Source organism: Thalassophryne amazonica, chromosome 9 (genome assembly GCF_902500255.1).
Source record: "Thalassophryne amazonica chromosome 9, fThaAma1.1, whole genome shotgun sequence".
Lineage (NCBI taxonomy): Eukaryota > Metazoa > Chordata > Actinopteri > Batrachoidiformes > Batrachoididae > Thalassophryne > Thalassophryne amazonica.
Window position 1 is genome coordinate 69,216,965 of NC_047111.1, and position 26,469 is coordinate 69,243,433.

Below are 26,469 nucleotides of genomic sequence, written 5' to 3' on the forward strand. Positions count from 1 at the left end.
ATTTCTCACATTTGGCTTTGAATGAATCCATAGGTTTCACATCTGTGAAGCTTCATTACACACCAGTGAGATCTGATTTAACATCAATCATGCTTCATTTTTTTTAAACATCCTCTAACACGTCTTCCTTATCAGCATGCTATACTCTGCCTGGTTCCTCTGACAGCCTGACTGCATTCATCTTTTTAAAATCTTTTCAGGACTTGCACTACTTAATAGAGTGCTACTTGACACCCTTGCAAAAAGAGACCTTCCTGACACAGGATGAGGTACTTTATCTCACATAACCAAGGATCTTGCAAGCATTTTTTAAATCTGCTCTGAAGGCGTTCCGAATGACATGCTCTGTGTTGTAGCTGGACATCTTGTTTGGTAACCTCTGGGAGATGGTGGAGTTCCAGGTGGAGTTTCTGAAAACTCTGGAAGATGGAATTAGACTGGTGCCAGATCTGAACAAACTGGAGAAGGTGGAGCAATTTAAGGTAAGGCAGGTTTGCTCTCTTTAAGTGTATGTTTAAATTTTAAATTTTCTACCTCTCAGGTATATTTCCATGTTAAACATTGGTTGGAGATGTAGCCTCTGGGAATTCTTTTATCTCATTATTTGGTTCGTTTCACTTAGCAGGTTTCTACTACTCCTGGCAATAATTATGGAATCACTGGCCTTGGAGGATGTTCATTCAGTTGTTTAATTTTGTAGAAAAAAGCACATCACAGGCATGACACAAAACTAAAGTCATTTCAAATGGCAACTTTCTGGCTTTAAGAAACACTATAAGAAATCAAGAAAAAAAATTGTGGCAGTCAGTAATGGTTACTTTTTTAGACCAAGCAGAGGGAAAAAAATATGGACTCGCTCAATTCTGAGGAATAAATTATGGAATCACCCTGTAAATTTTCATCCCCAAAACTAACACCTGCATCAAATCACATCTGCTTGTTAGTCTGCATCTAAAAAGAAGTGATCACACCTTGGAGAGCTGTTGCACCAAGTGGTCTGACATGAATCATGGCTCCAACATGAGATGTCAATTGAAACAAAGGAGAGGATTATCAAACTCTTAAGAGGGTAAATCATCACGCAATGTTGCAAAAGATGTTGGTTGTTCACAGTCAGCTGTGTCTAAACTCTGGACCAAATACAAACAACATGGGAAGGTTGTTAAAGGCAAATATACTGGTAGACCAAGGAAGACATGAAAGCATCAAGACAGAAAACTTAAAGCAATATGTCTCAAAAATTGAAAATCCACAACAAAACAAATGAGGAACGAATGAGAGGAAACTGGAGTCAACGTCTGTGACCGAACTGTAAGAAACCACCTAAAGGAAATGGGATTTTCATACAGAAAAGCTAAACGAAAGCCATCATTAACACCTAAACAGAAAAAACAAGGTTACAATGGGCTAAGGAAAAGCAATCGTAGACTGTGGATGACTGGATGAAAGTCATATTCAGTGATGAATCTCGAATCTGCATTGGGCAAGATAATGATGCTGGAACTTTTGTTTGGTGTCGTTCCAATGAGATTTATAAAGATGACTGCCTGAAGAGAACATGTAAATTTCCACAGTCATTGATGATATGGGGCTGCATGTCAGGTAAAGGCACTGGGGAGATGGCTGTCATTACATCATCAATAAATGCACAAGTTTATGATGATATTTTGGACACTTTTCTTATCCCATCAATTGGAAGGATGTTTGGGGATGATGAAATCATTTTTCAAGATGATAATGCATCTTGCCATAGAGCAAAAACTGTGAAAACATTCCTTGCAAAAAGACACATAGGGTCAATGTCATGGCCTGCAAATAGTCCGGATCTTAATCCAATTGAAAATCTTTGGTGGAAGTTGAAGAAAATGGTCCATGACAAGGCTCCAACCTGCAAAGCTGATCTGGCAACAGCAATCAGAGAAAGTTGGAGCCAGATTGATGAAGAGTACTGTTTGTCACTCATTAAGTCCATGCCTCAGAGACTGCAAGCTGTTATAAAAGCCAGATGTGGTGCAACAAAATACTAGTGATGTGTTGGAGCGTTCTTTTGTTTTTCATGATTCTATAATTTTTTCCTCAGAATTGAGTGATTTCATATTTTTTTCCCTCCGCTTGGTCTAAAAAAAGTAACCGTTACTGACTGCCACAATTTTTTTACCGATTTCTTATAGTGTTTCTTAAAGCCAGAAAGTTGCATTTTGAAATGACTTTAGTTTTGTGTCATGTCTGTGATCTGCTTTTTTTCTACAAAATTAAACAACTGAATGAACATCCTCCGAGGCCGGTGATTCCATAATTTTTGCCAGGCGTTGTATGACGCTCCAAACTGCGCATATACGCTTAATGAAAATGCATGTTTGAAAAACTCTCAAACATTGCAAAAATGTTTTGTTTTTTTTCTTCACATGATTCAACAAGCCATACTTTGCAATACTGTAATGGAAACACTTGTTCCACTACTACAGGTCACATGGATTATAGAAAGTCACCTGACATTTATTTTTTATTACTGTGTTTTCCAAAGTTGGTGCTTTTTTTCCCGCCTAGTTTGGGGTGCCCTGCAACTTGCACTCTGATGCGACTTACTGTATATACACTGAAAAATCACACATTTGTTGTTAATAAGAATAATTACAAGGGCTATTCATATAGGACTTCTCCAGGAATCAAAGCACCAAACAAGATCAACTCTAATAAAAGAATAAATGACAATAATAAAAAGTGCAACTTATACTCTGGTGTAGAGCCTGACTGATATGGATTTTTTTGAGGCCGATGCCAATAACGATATTTGGATGAAAAAATGCACATAATCGATAAATCGGCTGATTTGCCGATAGCTGATAAATCAGCCGATATTATTATTATTATTATTATTTTTAAATGAATAAAATGTTCTTTTTTGGACCCTTAACAAAAAAGGTATGAGCTAAAAGGTGAATCTTTGTCCTCATTGATTAACTTTATAACAGAGAAGAATTTTCAAGTTCAAAAAAACGCAATCAAGAATTAAACCTTTGTGAAATTAGCAAATACATATCCTTAAAAAGAGTTGTGAAATACATCTGATCTTGTACCTGTTGTTGCTGCAACTTAGATATAGGTTCAAGATAAGGATATAGATCCTTATAAACTCACTTGTATGCTTTTGTCAGCCGATCAGTGCAGTGTGACGGCGAACTATGGGGCCGGTGATGAACACATTTAAGCAGGGGTGTAAGCAGCTCTCCGTTGAATGGAGTCAGAGCTCCATCTACTGGACAAACGGTGCAAGGACATTTTACATTGCCGACACAAACAATATTTCAGTAACTGTTCTGTTTATGAGAAATTATTGGCGTTCTGTCGGCAAAATTTCAGCCGATAGTGAGTACTTTGAAAAGGGCTTGTATCAGCCGGGTTCTACTCTGGTGCATCTTGCGTGTGGGTTTTTCTTCTTCAAGAGGCATTTTTTGTAACAGGTGCAACTTATACTCTGGAAAATATAGTGTCAGTTTTTGAGATTTTTAAAATTGATTTCACATCATAAATTTAAGTATCACAATATTGTCATCTCCCCCGCTCACCCCTAAATCATACCCACAGAACTGTGGAATTTTGAAGATATTTAACATGAAATGTCAACATAATTAGACAAGTGCAGTTTTTTTTTTTTTTTTTTTTTGTCAGTACGACCTCTTTAGAAGCATTATATGGATTAAACACACAAAACCTATCGAACTGTTACTCAGAAAGGTAATTTGCCTTGTTCATATAGAAGCCCTATTTTATGAATATGCTTCAAATAAGGGTATTTTGTCTTTGTGAAATTGTATATATTTATTTTTCCACAGAAAGTGCTGTTCTCATTGGGCGGATCGTTCCTGTATTACGCTGATCGCTTCAAGATCTACAGCGCCTTCTGTGCCAGTCACACCAAGGTCCCAAAGGTCCTTTCCAAAGGTGAAATCATGAATGTATTCATCTGCTCTTCTAACAAGTCATAACCACAGTTCACTGCCCTCAATGGCGTCACTGAAAAACACTACTGATGTATTGCTCTAAAACAGGCAAAGCAGCTAAAGGGCTAGCAAGCAAAGACAAGAGTGCTTTTCCCCAGTGGGAAATTAGTGTTTCAACAGCCAAGTCACGTAACATTCACATGAATCAAGCCAATGGATGAGTAAGATGCTTGAGGCAGGAATTTTGTCATTTAGCCAAGCTGTGGTTATAAGAGGTGCAGGTAAAACTAGTTCAGTTGGTGTTGTCTCAATGAGCAAAGGTTGAGCTCAATAACTGTTACGTTTCACTTTAACCTGGTGACTGAGCTCTTTTTCCTTTCCACTCTACACAACCGATACAGAGGAGCTGATGGTTTAGCTTTGCATATTAATACTTTAAGATGTTTTCCCCATAATGCACCTTTTATCAACTTATATTTTGCAAAAAGATTTCAGGTTTTATTGAAAAACAGGATTCAGTCCAAGATAAATTGCTTCTTAGTGGCTGGAGCAGTCTACCTTCACTCCCAAGTCATCAACCATCATCTGTTTGCTACTTCTACAACTACTCATTGAACCCAAGCATGAACATAGGCGGTGCTTCTTGTCCGACATGCTGAATTTTTGCAAAGAGTTGATTCGGCTGATCAGGCTGCTCTGTGGGACATCCTGAGAATTTATTGGTTCCCCAGTAATTCAATGGATATCATAGCTGGCCTATACACAGGTAGTGCGAGTGCTGTGCAGAGTGGGAAAGAGTTTGACTTTGTATCAGTAAATTATGGTGTTACTCTGGGATGTGCTCTGACAGCTACTCTGTTCAGTGCTTACATGGACTGGTTGTTGGAGGCCAGCAAATTATCTAGGTGCCTTTTTTGGCAAGGAAAGGTTAAGAAGTCAGAATGTCATCATTGGTAATTGTCCTGGATCAAAACTAAGGTCAAAGCTTTCATTAACTTGCTGGATTTAACAATTAGATTTGTATCTGTAGGGGATGAAAATCTCAAACTTGTAGGGTGATTCATTTGTATCAGTAGTGACACTCATAACTTTGGGTCCTCATCCTTTGAGATTGAGAGACGATTGTCAAGATCTTATGGAGTAATGACAGAGGCAATAGGTTTTTTGGCGATGCCCGTATTTTTGCTTGAGATTAAAGGTCCAAATCCTTAGGGTCCTTGTGCTTCCTGTTTTCCTGTATGGATGAGAGACTGACTCAACCAGTGACATAAGGCAATGTCTATGGTACTAGGTTTCTATGGTGGATCCTTGAGTACCACTGGGATGACTTTGTGTCAAACAAATGATTACTTTGGGAAAATCAGATGAGGAATCTGACTTGTATTGTGAGGAAATGGCAGCTATGACGTGTACCACACAACTACCTCAGTGCTGAGGACCTTCGCAACTGAAAAAAGCCAAGGGGACACACTTATCGTCTGGCTGTGACAGATAGATGGTGACAGTGGACCAGTTGTCTGCCTGTATGGTTTTCTATCTGGGACCTATGGCTGTACTGTAGTATGGTGGATGCAATAATGTGTAGCATAGGCAATGCATCCATATCTGAGTGTCCCCCCCCCATTTGTTGATCGGAAATTGCACCACTGTTTACCCTGGACATTTACAGTACATTGACATATGCTTAACTATTAAACTGCATACATGTTTGGTCACTTATTAGCATCTAGCGTTACCATATGCAGTCAAGCGTACTGCAGTTGATGCTAGTTGCATCTCTAATTGTCAACCACTAATTAGGAACATAGCTACATGTGCTAATAGTGGCCACAGCTGGTAAAAGTAAGTCCCTTTGGCTGCTTCCTTAGTTTTTCACTTGGGTTTGCCACAGCAGATCCGAAGTGGATCTGAAACCAAGCGCACTAACCACTTGGTCAACACCCCTGTGTTCTCTTCAGTATCACTTTGCAAGACTGAGTCAGCAGCTCAGCTTGATAACATCTGGTATAAATGGTGGTACGCTCCACATCTGCAAATCCAGTCCCAGAAAACCTTTGTCAGCTCACCAACAAAGCTCTTCCGGCTGTGGAAAGTATATTGGGGAAGATGTGAAATATTTTCAAGCTAACTGCAATACTGCATGGGTTTCACCTTTGTAATAGTGTTGCACTGATGAGTCATCAAGGTTAAAGATTTTTAAATTGATCCAACGCCCAGGGTTGCAGACTCCTGTTTTTAAATACAGTTGTTGAGCTTTGACCTCTGTTAGACCTTATCTTTACCAGGTCCCAACAAAAGCTCAGTGTCAGCAAAGTGAATCATCATATATACGATGCTTGTAGAACCAGAGGTGGGAGAACATAAACCTACAGAAGAGGCGAGGATCTTTAGAATTTATTTGTTAATCTTTTTTTTTCCTTTAAATGTTATTGTTCACTGTGTTTGCTGATGCAGTAAAGTACTTTGTTCCTTCCTCCCGCTTGCTGTAATGTATATTTGTTCTATCCCCAAGGCCTCTTGTGACTCACAAACCATAAGTTGGAAGCCAAATGAATAAATGTTTGTTTTTGTCCCTGCAGCAAAGACTGACCCAGATTTTAAAGCTTTCCTGGATGAGAGAAATCCCAGACAGCAGCATTCATCCACTCTGGAATCTTACCTGATCAAGCCCATCCAGAGAGTCCTGAAATACCCGCTGCTGCTGAGGGAGCTGCACTCTCTGACGGACCCCGACAGTGAGGAGCACTACCACCTGGATGGTACGCAAGCTGCAACATTGTCGCACTTCTTTTTGTGCGTTTCAGTGAAAGCAATACATTTCAGAACATTCAAATAATACACAAGTTCTTTTCTTTCAATCAACCTTCTTCCTTAGTTGCAATGAAGGCCATGAACAAAGTGGCAAGTCACATAAATGAAATGCAAAAGCTTCACGAGGAGTACGGTGCCGTTTTTGACCAGCTCATCAATGAGCAGACTGGAGATAAAAAAGAGGTAAACCAGTCATCTTTTCATTTGCATGAATTTTTATCACCCTGCATGCACGTCAGTCACATTTGTATTGTAATTGTCATAAAGTAAGGCTGTGTGTGAACAACTTTACAAAAAAAAAGTTTGGATGGATTTTCACCAGACGTAATGGGAATATTGCTTCGGTTCATATCTGCAAATGATTAACTTTTGGAACCGATTGGTCAATGTCAAGCAAAATATTGCCAAAAATGTTTACCATAAAACCACTGGATGGATATTCATGAACCTTTGAGGAAATAGTACTTGGATTACTATTTCCAGATGATTACTTGTTTAGAATAGACCGATTCAAGGTCAAGCAAAACAGGGGGCTGATGCATACTCTGCGTGTTGTGAAGGTGTAGGATCACGGACCCACAACAGGGGGCATTAAATGAACGGACAATGGATAAGCCAAACAGTAACAATTTAATGTTGTAGTGTACAACGAAATACAGACAATCACAGTTTAGGTACCACCGAATTACAGATTTGAGTGACGTGTGGGCAGGCTTGAGGATAGGAGACGTCCGTCCTGAGCCGAGCCGGATCCCACACGGCCTTCACCGCCAACGGATCTGAAGAACACCGGAGCCGCCAAGTCCTGGGTCCCCAGGTGGCCACCGTCTTCAGCTGTCAGACCTGGTACTGCTGGCAGAGAACAGAAAAACAGTATTGATGAGTGTGAGTTCGCACACTCAGTAATCCCACAGTCTGTATTCTTTTGGAAGGGAGCACCTCCACCTTCAATCACACACTCGTGCAGCTCCTGTTTAACCACTTATCTGGATGGAGTGTGGAGCGAAGCCGTCGCTGATCACACCTAACGCCAATCCAACGGATAAGGAACACCACAGGAATACGGCTGCAAAAAGAGTCCAGACTATAATGCAGTTTCACGTTCAGCAGAGAAATTACCTCTTCTGATAGCTGATTTCTCGGCGGGGAGGTGGAGTTGCAGTCCGGCCTTTATGGTGGTGGTGATGTGGATGAGTGACAGCTGGTGCTGATAATGAGTGACAGCTGTCACTCCCGGTTGCTATGACGCCCTCTCATGCTTGAAGCCCGCACTTCAAGCAGGGCGCCATCTGGTGGTGGTGGGCCAGCAGCGGCCCACACAACACTGCGTGCTCTACACACCCCATGCACAAGTAAATTAGGGTGACCATATTTTGACTACCGACAAACCAGGACACCAGGCCCAGCAATGATACTCTAAGTTTACTCAAAGATGCCTTATAATTTCAATACATTTAAAGTATGCGTCCTCTGTATGGATAGAAAATTATTACAAAATACTATCTATAACCAAAGACACAAATTCAGATTGGCTTCTCAAGAGAAAACAGGACGTTTGGTCACCCTAAAGTAAATATACATATCACTATCACCATCATTTACTATATCTCTGCTACCACTGTGGCTAGGGAATTGATGAGAAGTTCATATTAATTGAATATTTGCAGTCATTTGGTGAAACAGACTTCATGATGAAGTCAAAATATGAAGTCATGTATAATAAGAATAAAAATGCTTTGCATCAGTCCTCTTGTGCCTCTCATGATCTATTAAGTCTTCTATGCAGTTACTTCTGTTTAAAAATAATTTGTGTGATTTGTTTCAGGTGGCTGACCTCTCGATGGGGGATCTGCTGCTCCATACCACTGTGAGCTGGATCAACCCTCCGGGCTCTTTGCTCAAGAACAAAAAGGACCCAGATTTGGCTGCTTTTGGTAAGGGTTCACTTCAGTATTGCACGCTACTTAACATTGTTGCATAATATGGAATAATTGCACATTTGTGATTGGTTTTCATCCATTGCACTTTCTTTGAGTGAAACATCTTTTTTTGTCTCTAGACTCCTGTCACACAATCCTAGGTATATTTATTAAATTTACAATCTTACCTAATTTGTACAAATATGAGACCTCCACTGAGGTGTGTTTTATCAGTGTTTAAAAATGCATAACGTGATATGGGTGCTAAAATTATATTTATTTTTCAGGTAGTCTCCTGCAACTTATAATAAATGTGTTTTATATAAAAATTGTGGCTTCCATCATTTAATACAGTGATAAGATTTCCAGGAAATACTAGATGTCCAGGTTTGGGGCAAAGTACTATTTATAATGGATATTATTACGCTGATATTGCATGTTAAGCAAATAGTGATCTCTCTGGCATAACTGACATGCACAATCCTTTAGTGTGCCTTGATTAGAGAGAGTGGTGTCAACTCAGAACATGGGCCCAACCGCGCTGAACTACTGAATGAACCTTTTATGTTTTCAACATTTTTTTTAATCATTTAACCACATACAGCAACACATCCAGGTACAGGTGCTATCAAAATAATATATAAAAATAGTTAAGCTATCAAATTTACATAAATTGACAATTTAAGATTTATTTAATTAATTTAAAGCCTGATTTATGCAGTTGCAGCTCTATAACTCCGTGTCATGCAATGACGTATGTGACAGTTTAACCAAAATAGTGGTTGATTAATTTAATAATCAACTAAGTTGCAGTGCTACCCAGTAGCTACGTCTACCTTTAATTTTGATCTTTCATTTTGTGTTATAGTGTTCAAAACAGCAGTGGTATTTGTCTACAAAGACTCTTCCAAGCACCGGAAAAAAATTGTAAGTACTAATTGATTATCTCCAGTTCATGACACAGGAAAGTGTTCTGAGTGGACTTTGTGTTTCTCCAATCATGGAAAGTGCATTCAGCCTGCAAGGACATTTCGATTGTCTTAAGTTTAGTACCTGGTAAATGAACAGCCCTTGTATGCACAGTGTCCTGTAATAGTCTCTGTTAAAACAGCAATAGCTTTTTGTTCAGGCACTCTTGCACCTCCTGCTGTCTTGTTTATGTATTTATGAACTGGTGTCTTTCCAGGGTGCCTCTCACCGTACTTCTGTAAGTGAAGACAGAGATCCCTTCCGTTTCCGGCACATGATCCCAACTGACTCTCTCCATCTGCGCCTTCTGGCAAGTATGTCAAACTAACTAATGTTCCAACATGCTGTATTTGTAGACTTGAATCACCCTTTATGCAAATTTAAGATCACTACTGCGAACTTGTCTGAACTCTGAGAGAAGCTACGAGTATAACGTACCCCAAAAAAATGATCTGGGGTTCAATAATTAATTGTTTGTTCGTGGAAATGAGGGTTTTTTGTAGTTGTTGTTGTTGTGTGTGTAAATCAAGCCCGACTTCCACCAGTTTGTGTTTGGCCAGTTTTGTCACCACCTTACCAATGATACCAACATCAGAAGCATTTTCACACAAAGTATTAATCCAAAGAATAAACTATATGGCACATTACCAACTTGCCACTAAAATGCCTGGGGTTCTATTGCCAAGTTAAGCTCCCCAATCTGTTGACCTCCCAACTCTCCATAAAGCGGTTCTTAAAAGATCTCCACACTACTCCAACCACCACCAGCACTAGTTTCTAATAAATTTATTACCAAGTCTTGATACTCTTTCAGTTTTTAAAAATATTTTATAACTTGGGATTATGTAATTGGCAATTTTGGGAAGTACAGTAACCTACTTATACCTGTTCTGCTGTAAATTCCAAAGAGGAAAAATATAGGGTTTCCAGAAGATGACTGAAAGCAGTGTTGCTGCCTTTCTTCTTGTGAGATTCTGACAGACTTCATGTTGTAACATTGCGGTTTTTAAAAACAATAGAAGTGCACTACATCAACTCTAGTGCACTTCTGCTACATTGTTACTTTTTTAGACCTTATTTTTTGAAGGCTTATTTTCTGGACAATGGAGAGAAAAAAAAACCTTTTGAGTTCTGCTCCAGTTGTATTCAACTCTACTTTTGGTCTGGTCACCCCGATGGTACCGGGGGGAGGTGACTTCTTCCAATGGTGTCAGATATTACCCTGGTTAATGAGTGCATTGTGAGGTTCAGACCCAAGCATCTCATCTGAGTGTCTCGTCTGTTATCTCTGTACCCCAAAAGCAGTGAGTAACAGCTTAGCAAGTGAGACATTTATGCACAGATTCTGTCTGTGATGGATGACTGCTCTAGAGGTGACAATTCATTGATTGTGGCTGATATCATAGTGACCTCAGGCACCGACAGGGCTGGCTAAGAGGACAGTATTGTTCCTCATAGATCTGGTAAATGAGGAAAAAATGTCTCCTTGTCCCACAACTCTACAAAACATCTGGAGCTACAAGGAGTTTGTGTGCTTCAGTGCCCAGAGCACCACTGCTGAACTTGTCATTCTAATACTGACTGCTGCTGAAGAGATTGACAGCTTCTGCTGAACAGTAGAGTCTATTGTGACGAGAAACCTGTAGCTTCCATATTCTCTTGAAAGCTTGCAGGCTGCCATTTACTCAGTTACTTTAACATCAGATGAGGAGCTTTGCAGAAGACTGAGGTCCCTCATTGACAATCAACTTGCAGTAAGGTGACTGTCTCTCATTGGAGACAGCATGCTAAGGCAACTGGTTACCTGTATAACTGGTCATTAAAAAAAGATTCTTTATGTTTAATGTAATGAAAGATGGACATTCCAGGTGTCCATCCACATGCGCCACCTCAGGTTTGGACATGGCCACTACCATGCAGCGCACAATCCTTCCTGTCTTGTGGTGCTCTCTTTTGGTTTCTTCTTTTCCAGAGATGAGGCTCATAACGGCTTCCTCCAATGCCCTTCATAGCACACTACCCTCCAAAAAAAAAAAAAAAAAAAAGGCAGCTACAGAGTGAAGATCAACTAAGACATTTTGGCATTTTTCTGGGCATGATGCACACAGCTGCATGCGTATTGCAGACACCTACTTTCAAGGGGTGGGGATTGGCTGGTTGTCTGCTTGTATGGTTGCTACTCAAAGCACGTCTGTAATGTGTTAAGTATTGTGACACATAGCAGCAGCACATGCTCGCAGACCTGACCTGTTCACAAAAACAATAAACTGTAATGTAACTGATACACATGTACAGCCAAATTCCACAACCTAAGGTGGTTCAACAGTTCAAGCAGCAGTCTTATGACTGGAAGGCTGTACATTTGAATCCCAGCCTGGCAGGACAAATCTGGGTGTGGAAAAATCAGCTCCGCCCTCATTACAGCAAATGCTGTCGTCAAACAAGATCCTTAAAGGACAAGCTCACTTCTTTTTTTTTTGCTACCTTAGCCACAAACTGCTGAAAAGAAAATATTAATGATGCACCTGCAGTGGAGCTCCAAAAGAAAGAACACCATGTTTCCCAAACCTTAAAACTGTAGAGTGTTGCTATTATGGCATGCTTACATTTTATGATTATTTGCATTATATATTGTTGGTGATATTATAATACTACACAGACTATTTACCCTGTGATAGTACTTATACTCTAAATCTCCACTTAAGATTCAGGGCCACTCTTTGCTCTTAATCGTTCCAAACAGTTAGTAAATAAAAGCTGTATGTTAGCTGGCTGGGCTAATCATATACATACAAGGTGACTCCCCCACTCCACCCCCCCAAAAAAGAGAGAACACATAAAATTAATAAATTCTACATAGGGCCTTGAAATTTGCTGGACTTATCACATTCATTCCCCAAAGTTTCGGTTATCGTGATCACTTTGCATAAAAGTCATGTTCTTTCACAGTTATACTCCAAATGGTATGATTTGTTGACCAAATAGGCCTCCAGGCAAAATGTGTTTTCCTTGGTTGACCAAGACATGTTGGGGAAGACTATTGTTGCGATCGTCTTCCACAACATGTCTTGATCAGTGACCAAGATAACTGAAACTTCGGGGAATGATCGTACACAGACTGAAATTTCAAGAAATTTGCTGGACCTTTGTAGGATTTCTAACAATTGTTATGGGTTGTGTTTTGTTTTTTTTTTTTGTGGGGGGGGGGGGGGGTGTCACCCTGTATGTCACTTCCACCTTGGCTGGAGCCCTGTATCATGCATAAATGTTTCTCATTCTCTGAGAATACATCATCCCTGATCACCAAAGTTGGAATTTGTTTTGGCAGGTAGTGATTATTACCCAAAGATCTAATGTCAATAGAGGAGTAACATTCCCTGAACTGTATTTTCACTGTTCTCAAGATTTCACAATAAGAATTACCCTGTGCACCAGCAAGAAAGATGTAATTTGGCCTGTACACGTCAGTCTGTGAACTAACTTTAACCCTCTGGATTCCAGGGTATAATTGGCTGTTTTTGACTACTTTTGGTTTTACCTTCATACTTTACCTTTAAAAAGTGTTTACCTGGCCTTGTTTGGTGTCATTTTTTTTTTCAGCACAACCTCACCTGTGTAACTTTACAGTTTCTCATTCATTCTGACCTACTGTATTAACACAGTGAACCTAATATCACACAAAAACATCAAATCAAATTAGAATTATTTTTTGGACTGTGAAAACCACAAACTTATTTAATGAATCATTTTCATAACTTAAAATGAAAATATAAATTGTAAAGTTCAAAAACATATGTACAAATGTAGCAAAAAAAACAAAACAACAACAACAACAAAAAACAGTTAAATACAACTATTTACATAAATGCAGGAAATGCTTCAGGCACTTTTTTGTATAATTATTTACAAAACAGATATCACAATAATATTTAGAATGTAAATATAAACTGTACATTTCAAAAACATATAGTGCAGGAAATGCTAAACTATTTACAAAACAATCAGATGTCAAAATAAGATGCAACACATTATTTGTGCCACTCAAAAATCCTGTCCAACACAGAGGGGCACGTCGCAGGCCTGACACTTCCACGGTGTGTCACTCCTCTTGTCCACCTGAAGACACCGTTGGCACCTCAATTCACCTTTTGTAGCTTTTTGGTGTGGATCTGTGGCTGTCACAATTGGCACAAGTACGTGGTTCTGGCTCCTGTTCTGTGGGACACCTGTTTTGTCTGTGCCATACAGTTGACACACCAGTGCCACCATAAAGTCCTTGTGTGTCATGGGCTGCACGTGCTTGACACTGCTGATCTCATGATGCAAGATGAATGCATTTGTGGTTGCAATGTCAAGGAAGTGCAGCAACACTATCCTGTACCAGCTTGCAGTTTCCGATGGGTGTAGTAGTACTGGATGAGCTGGTCAGATAGGTTGACTCCACCCATGTTTTTATTATAAGCCAACACTGGAGTAGGACAGGGAATGTCTTTCACTGTCCAGCGTCCATCTTTCTCTCTTCTCCACACTGCCACACCCAAAAACGCATGATTGATTGTGGCGCACACAGACACCTTCCATGTGTCAATCCACTTTACAAACACCAGAGGCCCCTCTCTTATCCATCTTATTGATCATCTTTCAGATTTTTTGTGAGAGAATTTGCCCTCCTGCTGGCGCATCCTTGTCTGTTCTACCTGTATGTGCCACATGCCCCAAACGTCATGTTAGACAGGTCCATGAACAGTTTAGGACTCGTGTAAAAATTGTCCATGTATATGTGGTACCCAGTACCAAGCGAGGATGGCTGGATCAGGTCCATGACCACATCGTGTGACAGCCTGTACTCACTTGTGGTCAGAGTCTTGACAGTGTAAATGGTGAACTTGAGTCTGTAGCCATTACTTGAAGCAGCCAACACAAAAAGTTTCATGCACCATTTTGTTGGCTTGTCCTTCAAATACTGAGTCATTCCAGTTTTTGCCTTCATCACCACCATCCTTTCATCCACTGCCAGCTCTCTCCTCGGGTGGTAATAAGCCTGGCAGGCACTGAGGATGTCAGAGGCCTGACTGAAAACAGTTTGTCATGACCCAGTGTTCCCTTTTTTCTATCATTTTCTACATCCTCATGTGGATCACTTAGGTGGATGTTCCAGAATATCGATCTAAATCTGTCTCTGGACATTACTTGCGCTGGAAGGAGCACAGACAAAATATTATTTGGAGACTTGGCAGTGATACTGACATGTTTATCAGAAGTCCAAAAAATTTGTTCAGATTTTCCATTTCAATGTCTGTCCAGTTGTATTTTTTCTCTAATGCCTTGTTTTTTTGCAGCAGTTTTATAGGTATTGGTGCTAATTGTCAGTTGCAAAAAACAAAAAAAAGGTGTTTTGGACTTTGGGTGGAAAGTGTATCAACCTGGACTCCTGGTGTTCTCTGAGGCTGAAATCTGCTTACTGCTGGAGCGGTGTCTGCTCCAGCAGTCAGCGCTGGGGCATCTCTGCTGCGCGTCCAAGCGGAGATCTGGATCTGGAAACAGAAGCCCGCGCTCTGACCCACTGTTCAGATCTCCGTGCGCACATTGGTGGATCCAGCTGCTTTGGTTGCTCCTCCAGAACAAAATAGGGATCATCTCTTTCAGCACCAGAATCTTCACTGTCTGTTTCAGACTCTGATGTTGCGCTGCATGCGCAGTGTTCCTCCAGTTCAAAAAATAACTGAAGCACTTGCCCCACATTCTGAAAATGCCTCATTTTTACACACACACAAAAAAACCCCACACAACAAAACACTAACCACACACACTTTCCACCAGTAATAAAGAGAAAGCAACCACACTCAGACCCATGTGGGGTGGTTGGGCTGTGATCAAACACACGTGGGGTGAGTGAACATGTGGGGTTAGTGACTTCTGATTGGTGGAAAATTCATCAGCCAGCCAACCAATGAGGATGGAGGAGTCATATTTCTTCCCACCGTTGCCGCTGCAGCAGTAGAGAAGAACATGATTCTTTTGGCTGCGTGTATAAACGTGTAGCAAAAAATGACAATAGTATTCATGAAAATGCATGGCATAAAAAATACTCTTCAGTCAAGTTGTACTAGGGCTATTAACAAAATTTAAAAAGTGCTTTAAAGGTTGAAGTCTCCACGTTCAACACGCATTTAAAGGGAGCCTCAGAGTGCAGCAAATTGTTACGTCTGCTTAATTAGGTCATGTGACTTTTTACACGAGGGCGCGTCATTCGACTCCAGAGGGTTAAACTAAATATATAAATAAAAACACAATCAGGGAGAAAACAGTTGACCAGATTTTCATATAACTTAGTGAGACTATTACTTGAGCTGATTCACTTTTGGAGAGGACTGGACAAAGTTCAAGGTCAACAAAAACATTGTGTGATAAATGCATTTTCTGCTATATTTCCACAACCAATAGGGCTAGAGAGTTTATCTAAAGTTTATATTGATCAGCAAAATAGTTGAGTGATTGGTAACATTAACTATTAGACATGCATATATCCCAGCATGCAGGGTTTGCATCAGCCCACTAACCCCTTTCAGTGTACACTTTAAATGACAGACACACTGTTTATTGGTAGTAAATGTGTTCTCGATTTGTATGCCAATGCCATAGCAAAGATGGCTTTTTCTGTGAATGACCAAAGTGGCAAATACCTCCTCATAGATCTGTACTCTGCCTAATTTTGTATCATCACATATGAACCTTAAATCACGTTTTGGCACTTCATCTAAAAGTTTGTCTGCCTAATGGCCTGTTGTAAATGAAAAAAAAAAAAAACTGATGAATGAAATTAAGTCAATAATTTTTATGAAAACATGTCACAGTGCTCTCTCACTCTTCTCTCTCAGATTCTGACGGTACGGCCATGTGTGAGATCGTTCATACAAAGTCTGAATCTGAAGGAAGACCTGAGATAACCTTTCAGTTGTGCTGCAGGTAGGTGTTAAAAACAACCCTGCAGAGTTGATGGATCCAAGACAGTTCTCTTTGCGTCAGTAGAGCGAGATTTGCTGGTGGAGCAAACTATATGTGGCTTTAATTGCTGCTTCACTGTGCAGCCCATATCACCATTGCTTCGGATCAGAAGAATCTTTCTTATCACCAACATTTCACCATTTCAACAATTCACAGTTGTCAATTGTTATAGCTGATCATTTCAGTACGTTGATGCCTGGTAGGAGCATCTGTATTGGAAATGTGACCTCACAGTCCAATTGGTGGTTTGGATACAAAAAAAACCTTTCCAGAAGCCTCTATGGTGAACAGATGCTCCTATTCCTATCCAATCTGCAGTTCTCCAGAGGGGAAGAAAGACTTCCTGAAAGCCGTCCATTCCATTCTTCGGGAAAAGCAGAGACGTCAGCTTTTTAAAACGGACTCCTTGCCGCCCACCCAGCAGTATGTCCCATTTGGAGGCAAACGACTGCGTGCCCTTAAAGGATGTCGTCCTGCCATGAATAGAGCAGGTGAGGCACATTAGCTTCCTGGCCAGTATCCTGCCCACATAACCTACCTGTTGTACCAATAACTTAGAAATGTGATAAAACGTTTAAATTCTGTGGTTTTGTCTGTTCAGCATCAGCTCCATCTCGAACACTACGACGCAGAAAGCTGGTGAGGAACCACTTCACTATTGACACAGACTTAGTTTTCCATGGCAACAACCACAACAATGATCCCGACCCATCGCATGACCTTCCCTGTCCTTCTGCCTGTTCACCGGTGTCCCACGATGCCATGCCCAACCTGACCCACAAACCTCAAGGAGAGGACACAGACCGCTGGGTGGAAGAGCAATTCAATCTGGGGTGCTACGAAAACCAAGGCAAAGGCATCGCTGTGGGGCAGGTGAAGGAAACGGACATTTTGAGTGACGATGACGAGTACTGCAAGTCTGTCAGAGCTTCAGCAGTGGAATCTGCTCATCTGGATAGGAAAATGGAAGGCTTATACTTGCAGGATGGTGAAATGATGAGCCACAACCTCAGTAGAGTGGCAGAGATAGAGAGTGGTGGTAAAACTGAGGAGGAGGAAGGTGAAAAAGTGAATCACGGAGAACGTTCAAGCTCAGTTCCGTCTCAAAGACATGAGGAGTCTTCACATTCCTGTGGCGTCCCATTGTCCCGATGTATGGCCCCGTCTCTAAAACTCACTCCTTTGAAGCAATGCGCTGTAGGAGTCACGGACAAAGACCCTAACACCATCTGGGTACGGCGGGACAACTTCAGTAACAGGTGCAACAGTGATGTCTTCTGAAAAGGGCTAAAGGGAGTCAGGATTGAGAAAGGAAACAAAAGGACACCTACCTTGAAATTGTTTCTTACACTCGCATAAAGTGTGATTGGATACACACTTAAAAAAACAAAGTAGGATTTTCAGGAGATGATGTCTCTCCACCTTCTCATCACACGTCTCCGCATCTTCCAATTTGACAATCAGAAATGGCAGTGAGCAATGAAGAGAAACACTTCTATTCATTTGGGTTTTCAATTAGAACCAATAGACCTGTTGGCTAAATTGCATAAAGTGAACCAGAATGTGGACAGAGTTCTATGTGGACACAAAATGCAAGACATTTGCTTGCATGCAAGTAAACAGCAAAGTGTGTACTTGTACTGTATGTGCATATGCACATGGAGAAGGGCAGCTACACTACAGTACCATGCACGTATCACTGAGGGGACCTCATCACTGAGCTGGAACCTTCCAGACAAAAATAATCTATTTTCAAAGACACAAATATGGGTGTTATATTTTTTTTCTGACTGTGAGGCTTTGTATTTTATCACTCAAGGGCTGTGTTACTGAGATTTTCTTCAGGGGTTTTGGTTTAGCTACTACTGTATAAAACAAAAATCAATATTGAAATCAACTAGCTTTATTGTGCTTTATATTTAACTTAACATCTTCACATTGTGTATAGTCAGAATTACACTGAATGCCTTGAAGCACATGTAAGAATTCATTGTTTTAAAGCTCATTGTCAACAAAGATTCTCAGTCACCCATGTAAAAACATATCTAGAAGTTTACTGGACTCCATGTTGGTCTTCAAGATGTTTTCCCCACTCATCCAAATTATTTCTTCCATTTTTAAAAGGTAAGATGGTGTGGTAACCCCTTGGGGACAGTGAGACTCCAGTAAAACAAACCAGGCAAACTGTTCTACAAAAGCCCTCATACCAGTATCACTTGTCTGTCTGAAGAGAACCTGAGTCATTAAAATAAATCTAAATAACTAAAAAACTGTTACAACCATATTGTTTGTTAGACAGACTGACCTTACTTGTTTTACACTAGACATGTTTCTCCAAAGAAAAGATAGATCAAGGGGATAGGAGTTGGACAACGAATATGTAGATCTGGGTTCAATTCATAGTCTCGTTACCAGTCTGTCTCTTTTGAAATTTTTCCCAGTTCACAGTCCTTGGCTGGTGTAGTATGGTATGATAGACTGGCATCCCATCCAGGAGGAGTCATAGACTCATCCACTTTATGCCACGGTATCCCAGATAAGTACAGACACCAATGCCCTTTGGAGCTTGGATACGACTTGCATATGATTTTTCCCCCTGAGGATACCACACCATCTTTTAAAACTCAAGACGCTACTTGGATGAGTTGGGAAACATCTAAGAAGTCCAACTGAAGACTAAGAAGTCCAGCTGAAGAATAAGAAGACCACGTCCAGCTGGTGTACAGTAAACTGTAGATATTTAAGCTCACATTTGTCTTCTCGCATATTAGAGGTAAAACTGCATCATTAGTGATATCAGGCATTGTTCCATCATTGTATGTTTAAGAACTGCTTATTGAAAATGCTGTTTGGTGTCAACTGCATATACAGTAGTGATCAGAATAATAGTAGTGCTATGTGACTAAAAAGATTAATCCAGGCTTTGAGTATATTTCTTGTTACATGGGAGACAGGGTACCAGTAGATTCTCACAAATCCAACAAGACCAAGCATTCATGATATGCACACTCTTAAGGCTATGAAATTGGGCTATTGGTTAAAAAAAAGAAAAAAAAAGAAAAGGGGTTCACAATAATAGTACTGTGGCATTCAGTCAGTGAGTTCATCAGTTTTGTGGAACAAACAGGTGTGAATCAGGTGTCCCCTATTTAAGGATGAAGCCAGCACCTGTTGAACATGCTTTTCTCTTTGAAATTCAAGACATTGTTCAGAAGAACAGCATAGTTTGATTAAAAAGTTGATTGGAGAGGGGAAAACATATATGCAGGTGCAAAAAATTATAGGCTGTTCAGCTACAATGATCTCCAATGCTTTAAAATGGACAAAAAAAAACAGAGACGTGTGGAAGAAAACAACCATCAAAATGGATAGAAGAATAACCAGAATGGCAAAGGCTCACCCATTGATCAGCTCCAGGATGATCAAAGACGGTCTGGAGTTACCTGTAAGTGCTGTGACAGTTAGAAGACAGTTATTTGCAAGAATCCTTTGCAAAGTCCCTCTGTTAAATAAAATGTGCAGAAGAGGTTACAATTTGCCAAAGAACACATCAACTGGCCTAAAGAGAAATGGAGGAATATTTTCTGGACTGATGAGTGTAAAATTGTTCTTTTTGGGTCCAAGGGCTGCAGACAGTTTGTGAGACGACCCCTAAACTCTGAATTCAAGCCACAGTGAAGACAGTGAAGCATGGTGGCACAAGCATCATGATATGGGCATGTTTCTCCTACTATGGTGTTGGGCCTATATATTGCATACCAGGTATCATGGATCAGTTTGGATATGTCAGAATACTTGAAGAGGTCATGTTACCTTATGCTGAAGAGGACATGCCCTTGAAATGAGTGTTTCAACAAGACAATGACCCCAAGCACACTAGTAAATGAGCAAAGTCTTGGTTCCAAACCAACAAAATTAATGCCTCGCAGATGTGAAGAAATCATGAAAAACTGTGGTTATACAACTAAATACTAGTTTAGTGATTCACAGGATTGCTAAAAAAGCAGTTTGAACATAATACTTTTGAGTTTGTAGCGTCAACAGCAGATGCTACTATTATTGTGAACACCTGCTATTTCTACCTTTTTTTTTTACTAATAGCCCAATTTCATAGCCTTAAGAGTGTGCATATCATGAATGCTTGGTCTTGTTGGATTTGTGAGAATCTACTGAATCTACTGGTACCTTGTTTTCCATGTAACAATAAGAAATATACTCAAAACCTGGATTAATCTTTTTAGTCACATAGCACTACCATTATTCTGAACACTACTGTACTAGTGCCAGCTGTCATCAGTGTTTAACATATTTGATCACAAACCATTAGCACAAGCATTAGCCACAGTTGGTGTAACTTGCAGTTGCCATTAAACTTGGCATTTTCTTTAAGATGGCACATTGGTCAAATATTCCATCTCAAAGAATGTACATAAATAACACTATTCCTAATTTCCAGAAATGTTTTTTAGTGAGATTTTTTTTTAAAGAATACTTTGTGTGACAGATGATCTTCATGTTCTTGGTTAATTTATTGCATTTTTACTTTAATATATACTGTTTACACTACATTCAGCTGCCCACTGTTATAAACAGTCCCTCATGTGTTTGGATCCAGAAATGCGCTTAGAAAACAAACACTAATACCCTTCACAGTAATGTCCACAATTTTGTTGTTTAATTTCAGTAAGCCGTATTGGGTTAGGATTAGGAATTCACTGAAATTTCATTGACCTGTTTTTGCCTCGTCAGCCACTCCCCCTTGATAAATGGGATGATGCCCAAAACAACCCTGCTTTACTTGAATGTTTACCATTTTTCACAGGAACCATGTTAAAGACTATAAAGATTTGTGTATTTCAAATATCTGCTTTTACTCTCTCCAGCTTCTTTGTCCTTTATCATGTCAAATGACATCATGCATTTCTCCATCTATCCACCAGGTTGTACTGTTTCACTTTGTCATCACTTGGCACATAACTGGTTGATGACTTGTTGCACTTACATTGCCCAACTATCAGGGTCAGTTCTGCCAGCTTCTGTGGTCACCAGAACACAATAGTCCAGTAATGGTAGAGTGGAATGTGCTTTACTTGTATCCTTGTAATAAAGCCTTTTTAATACGATGCTGATATTAGTTTCTAGCTATTGATTGAAGCTGGTTCTGTAGTTCAGGCTGTGAGGTACAATCACCTGTCCACAGAGACAAAAACTTAGAAATCCTTTGACTCTCCTCTTTGTATTTCTGAAACTGTGTTCGTATAAAAACTGTGGAGTATTACCATTTTTATGTAAACAAAATAAATTTTCTAAATTTGTGTTGAAAAAAGTTCATTTTTGATTTCAAGTGTAGCTGTGTATGTAAAATGTGCAAAGGTTTTAGGCACTCTTGAAAATTTTCATTCAGTAAGTAAAAACAAACTGAAATTCCTGTTAAAACAAAATTTTCCCGATCACAGAACTAAATCCGTCATGTTAGACTACAAAATAATGTCTTTATACAGGCCAACACAAGAATAGTTCCTGATGACTAAAAAGTCATTTGAAAAACACAAAAATGAATGAAAAAGCAGCAATTTCTCTTTTAAACCCTGGTTCCTGACCTGGGGTCTGAGCCCCGCCACCCACTTTAGGGGTGCCAAAGATCAGAAGGGGTTCCCAAAGATTTGTCTGCTCTGAGATCAGAAATAAACACTGACCTACATAAAGTCATAATGACACGACAGTCAAACCAAATGAAAGATAATTTTCTTTGAATGAACCAAAGAGAAAGTGGTGAAAACTCGTCATTTGGTCTTCCCACCTTAAAACAAACAAAGTTTGTTTTTTTGCTCAGACTTTCTGAGGTGCAACTGGGACCTCCAAAAAAAACAAAAAAAACAAAAACTGTTTTGAACCACTCGGTTCGGATTGCGTGTCACATTTGCAACTTTTTTTTTTTTTTTTTTTTTTTTTACAGTTTTCACGGGGAGAAATTAAACAAGCGAACAAAGAAATTATGCGTGACAGAGGACCGTTCTCAGAGCAAATTTTATTACGCTCACAAGTTTGAATTGGAGGAATTAACAGCAAATGAACTTGAAGTGAACATGCAAAATGAAGATCAACAAGATGAAAACAAACAGTAACAATAATCCTTTAATCTTAGCCCTGAGGCCATTGATGCTCATTACCAGATACCATATAGCTTAAAGTGGGTGAGAGTCTGCAATTCAAAGATTCCGCAGTCGTGGCCTGAGATGATGCAGATGATGTGCTTTGTCGAAGGACACCAAACTGGTAGTGTGACCAGGAATCAAACCCAGGTTTACTACATATGATGTCCAACTCGAGCCTTTAAACATTATCATTTTGGTATGTAAAGACTCATTTGCCTCTTTAAACATTAAAGTTTCCAGAATTTGATGGAATTAGTTGTAAAAGCTTTTGAATGAATTATTTTTGGAATAAACGCCTTTTGGTTACATAGAATCAGTGGCTTATTTGGGTTAAGAGTTGAAATTAAAATCTAAAGGATTACTCGTATTACATTTTGTCACAGATGAACTATTATCATTATTACTACTATTGCCTTATTTTGGAGAGATTTGCAGTCAGATGTAGTTCCGCATCTGGTTGTGTTGTAACATGGGCTGTGGTCAGAAAGCAAATGTTAACACATGTACACATCATGTAGTGTTCATTACCATGTTTTCCAGAGTATGTCTTTTTTTTATACTAGTTTGGCGGTCTTCCAGCTTATACTCTGATGTGAATCACACATTTGTTAATAATAATAATTGACTACATCAGATTATCCCATGAATTAAATAATGAAACAAAATAAACCTTGATTAAAAAAAAGGTCAACGTAGCCTGGGAAAGAGACGTCTGGGGTTCTAGAGCTGTTGCGCCCGTGACCCGATCCCAGATAAGTGGTTGAAGACCAGTGTGAGTGAGTGAAAAGCACATGACGACAATGCACAAAAATCCAAAATCAAAGAGCAGGTAATATAGAAAAAAGGTGTAACTTGTATTCCAGTGGGACTTATAGTCTGGTGCAATTTATATATGGATTTTTCCTCTTCAAGAGGGATTTTGTGATGCCATCACAAATCTATTAGTGATATGTGAAGTTATGAAATGTAGCAGGTTTTCATGAGGGTATCAAACTAATTTTGTGAAGGTATCATAAAATAAATCACAAATGGATTTTGTGGCCCCACTATGTGGTGTTTGAATTATGGTTGGGGTTAGGATTAGACAACCCCATCAAAGAAATATACCACATTTTGTGATGGTATCATGATCTATTAACACGAGATTGAGTTTTTTTTTTTTTTTATCAGGTGCGACTTATTTTCCAGAAAATACAGTTTCTTCTCCAAGTCTTCATGGTCACAGTCTTCCAAGATCGGAGTTGCCACATGCTGCAAAGTAAAAAGCGTTCAGGGCATGAAAGCAACCAAACCTTCAGTTGACTGCAAAATGTTCTGGATGTTGACTACTCAATGCATTCTGGGTAGCTTTTTGCAAAGATATGATATGGAGAGTAAAGCGAAAGGAGTTTGAGGCATCACGTAGAAATGTGAAACTGTCCATCAGAAAGCACTCCATCACCATGACCTGAAAAGTTGTTGACCATGGAGGAAGTAATTATCAGTGCTCTGCATTATGGCTGCTAGCCCAGTGGGGAAATTTATGTTGATCCAAAATTGATCCATGTTGAAGTCTGACAATGAAGAATGAAGAATCAGTGAAGAAAATATGTTTGATTTGAAAATTGGTTCAACGTTCAACGAAATCCTAACATTGGATCCCCATAGATGTTCAAATTAATATTCAACTTGTGATAAATGTTAAATTCAACAAGGAACACATCTGCTGCTATGTGTAAATAAATAAATACAATCCCTATTGGTTTTTGACAGAAATTAAAAATAGATCAAAATACATGTGAGGAACTTAACCATATTTCAACATAGTATCAAGTCATCTTCAGACATTATTACAACCACGGTAGACTGATGTTGGAGTGACATTGATATCATGCTGATTGATGTCAACATATAATTTAAACAAAAAAAACCCAACACTGATATAACCTCACCATGCCTGCTGGGACCACACTATATCTGATAAGTTAGTTTTGCACTACAGACTTGAGTAGCAGTTTTACTGAATGCCAGGCTATTGTGGGCGTCGTTATGCTTCAATCAGTATTCTGTGTATCAGATAAAACTGGAAGTTTTCAAGAGCACCAGAAATGTGCCAAAGTGTGAATTTCAAAAATCTTTGAATGCCTCAATTTTGTGACAGTTGTATTATACATAGTAAATAAGAACATTCATTCATCCATTCATTCATCTTCTACCGCTTAGTCCAGTTATGGGTCGCGGGGGGCTGGAGCCTATCCCAGCAGTCATAGAGCACAAGGCAGGATACACCCAGGACAGGATGCCAGTCCATCGCAGGGCTACAATTAAACCATTACTTAAAAAGCCATCACTTGACCCAGCTATCTTAGCTAATTATAGGCCAATCACCAACCTTTCTTTTCTCTCAAAAATTCTTGAAAGGGTAGTTGTAAAACAGCTAACTGATCATCTGCAGAGGAATGGTCTATTTGAAGAGTTTCAGTCAGGTTTTAGAATTCATCATAGTACAGAAACAGCATTAGTGAAGCTTACAAATGATCTTCTTATGGCCTCAGACAGTGGACTCATCTCTGTGCTTGTTCTGTTAGACCTCAGTCCTGCTTTTGATACTGTTGACCATAAAATTTTATTACAGAGGCACTGCGCTGCGGTGGTTTGAATCATATTTATCTAATAGATTACAATTTGTTCATGTAAATGAATCTTCTTCACAGACTAAGGTTAATTATGGAGTTCCACAAGGTTCTGTGCTAGGACCAATTTTATTCACTTTATACATGTTTCCCTTAGGCAGTATTATTAGACAGCATTGCTTAAATTTTCATTGTTACGCAGATGATATCCAGCTTCATCTATCCATGAAGCCAGAGGACACACACCAATTAGCTAAACTGCAGGATTGTCTTACAGACATAAAGACATGGATGACCTCTAATTTCCTGCTTTTAAACTCAGATAAAACTGAAGTTATTGTACTTGGCCCCACAAATCTTAGAAACATGGTGTCTAACCAGATCCTTACTCTGGATGGCATTACCCTGACCTCTAGTAATACTGTGAGAAATCTTGGAGTCATTTTTGATCAGGATATGTCATTCAATGCGCATATTAAACAAATACGTAGGACTGCTTTTTTGCATTTGCGCAATATCTCTATAATTAGAAAGATCTTGTCTCAGAGTGATGCTGAAAAACTAATTCATGCATTTATTTCCTCTAGGCTGGACTATTGTAATTCATTATTATCAGGTTGTCCTAAAAGTTCCCTGAAAAGCCTTCAGTTAATTCAAAATGCTGCAGCTAGAGTACTGACAGGGACTAGAAGGAGAGAACATATCTCACCCATATTGGCCTCTCTTCATTGGTTTCCTGTTAATTCTAGAATAGAATTTAAAATTCTTCTTCTTACTTATAAGGTTTTGAATAATCAGGTCCCATCTTATCTTATGGACCTCATAGTACCATATCACCCCAATAGAGCGCTTCGCTCTCAGACTGCAGGCTTACTTGTAGTTCCTAGGGTTTGTAAGAGTAGAATGGGAGGCAGAGTCTTCAGCTTTCAGGCTCCTCTCCTGTGTAACCAGCTCCCAATTCAGATCAGGGAGACAGACACCCTCTCTACTTTTAAGATTAGGCTTAAAACTTTCCTTTTTGCTAAAGCTTATAATTAGGGCTGGATCAGGTGACCCT

The 26,469-nt window shown here is 39.6% G+C and overlaps 1 protein-coding gene across 2 annotated transcripts in view; it reads left to right on the forward strand.

The window, feature by feature from the left end:
* The window catches only part of tiam1a (TIAM Rac1 associated GEF 1a), a 180,201-nt gene extending 162,159 nt beyond the window's left edge, over window positions 1–18,042 (forward strand). For both annotated transcript variants that reach the window (XM_034178322.1, XM_034178323.1), the window contains 11 exons: window positions 201–269; window positions 357–482; window positions 3,834–3,942; window positions 6,521–6,700; window positions 6,817–6,935; window positions 8,578–8,686; window positions 9,540–9,598; window positions 9,858–9,954; window positions 16,519–16,606; window positions 16,964–17,136; window positions 17,247–18,042. In XM_034178322.1, coding sequence (XP_034034213.1) covers window positions 201–269; window positions 357–482; window positions 3,834–3,942; window positions 6,521–6,700; window positions 6,817–6,935; window positions 8,578–8,686; window positions 9,540–9,598; window positions 9,858–9,954; window positions 16,519–16,606; window positions 16,964–17,136; window positions 17,247–17,926 — 1,809 coding nt within the window. In that variant the 3' untranslated portion in view covers window positions 17,927–18,042. The remainder of the gene's footprint in view (window positions 1–200; window positions 270–356; window positions 483–3,833; window positions 3,943–6,520; window positions 6,701–6,816; window positions 6,936–8,577; window positions 8,687–9,539; window positions 9,599–9,857; window positions 9,955–16,518; window positions 16,607–16,963; window positions 17,137–17,246) is intronic.
* Window positions 18,043–26,469: the final 8,427 nt, after the last annotated feature.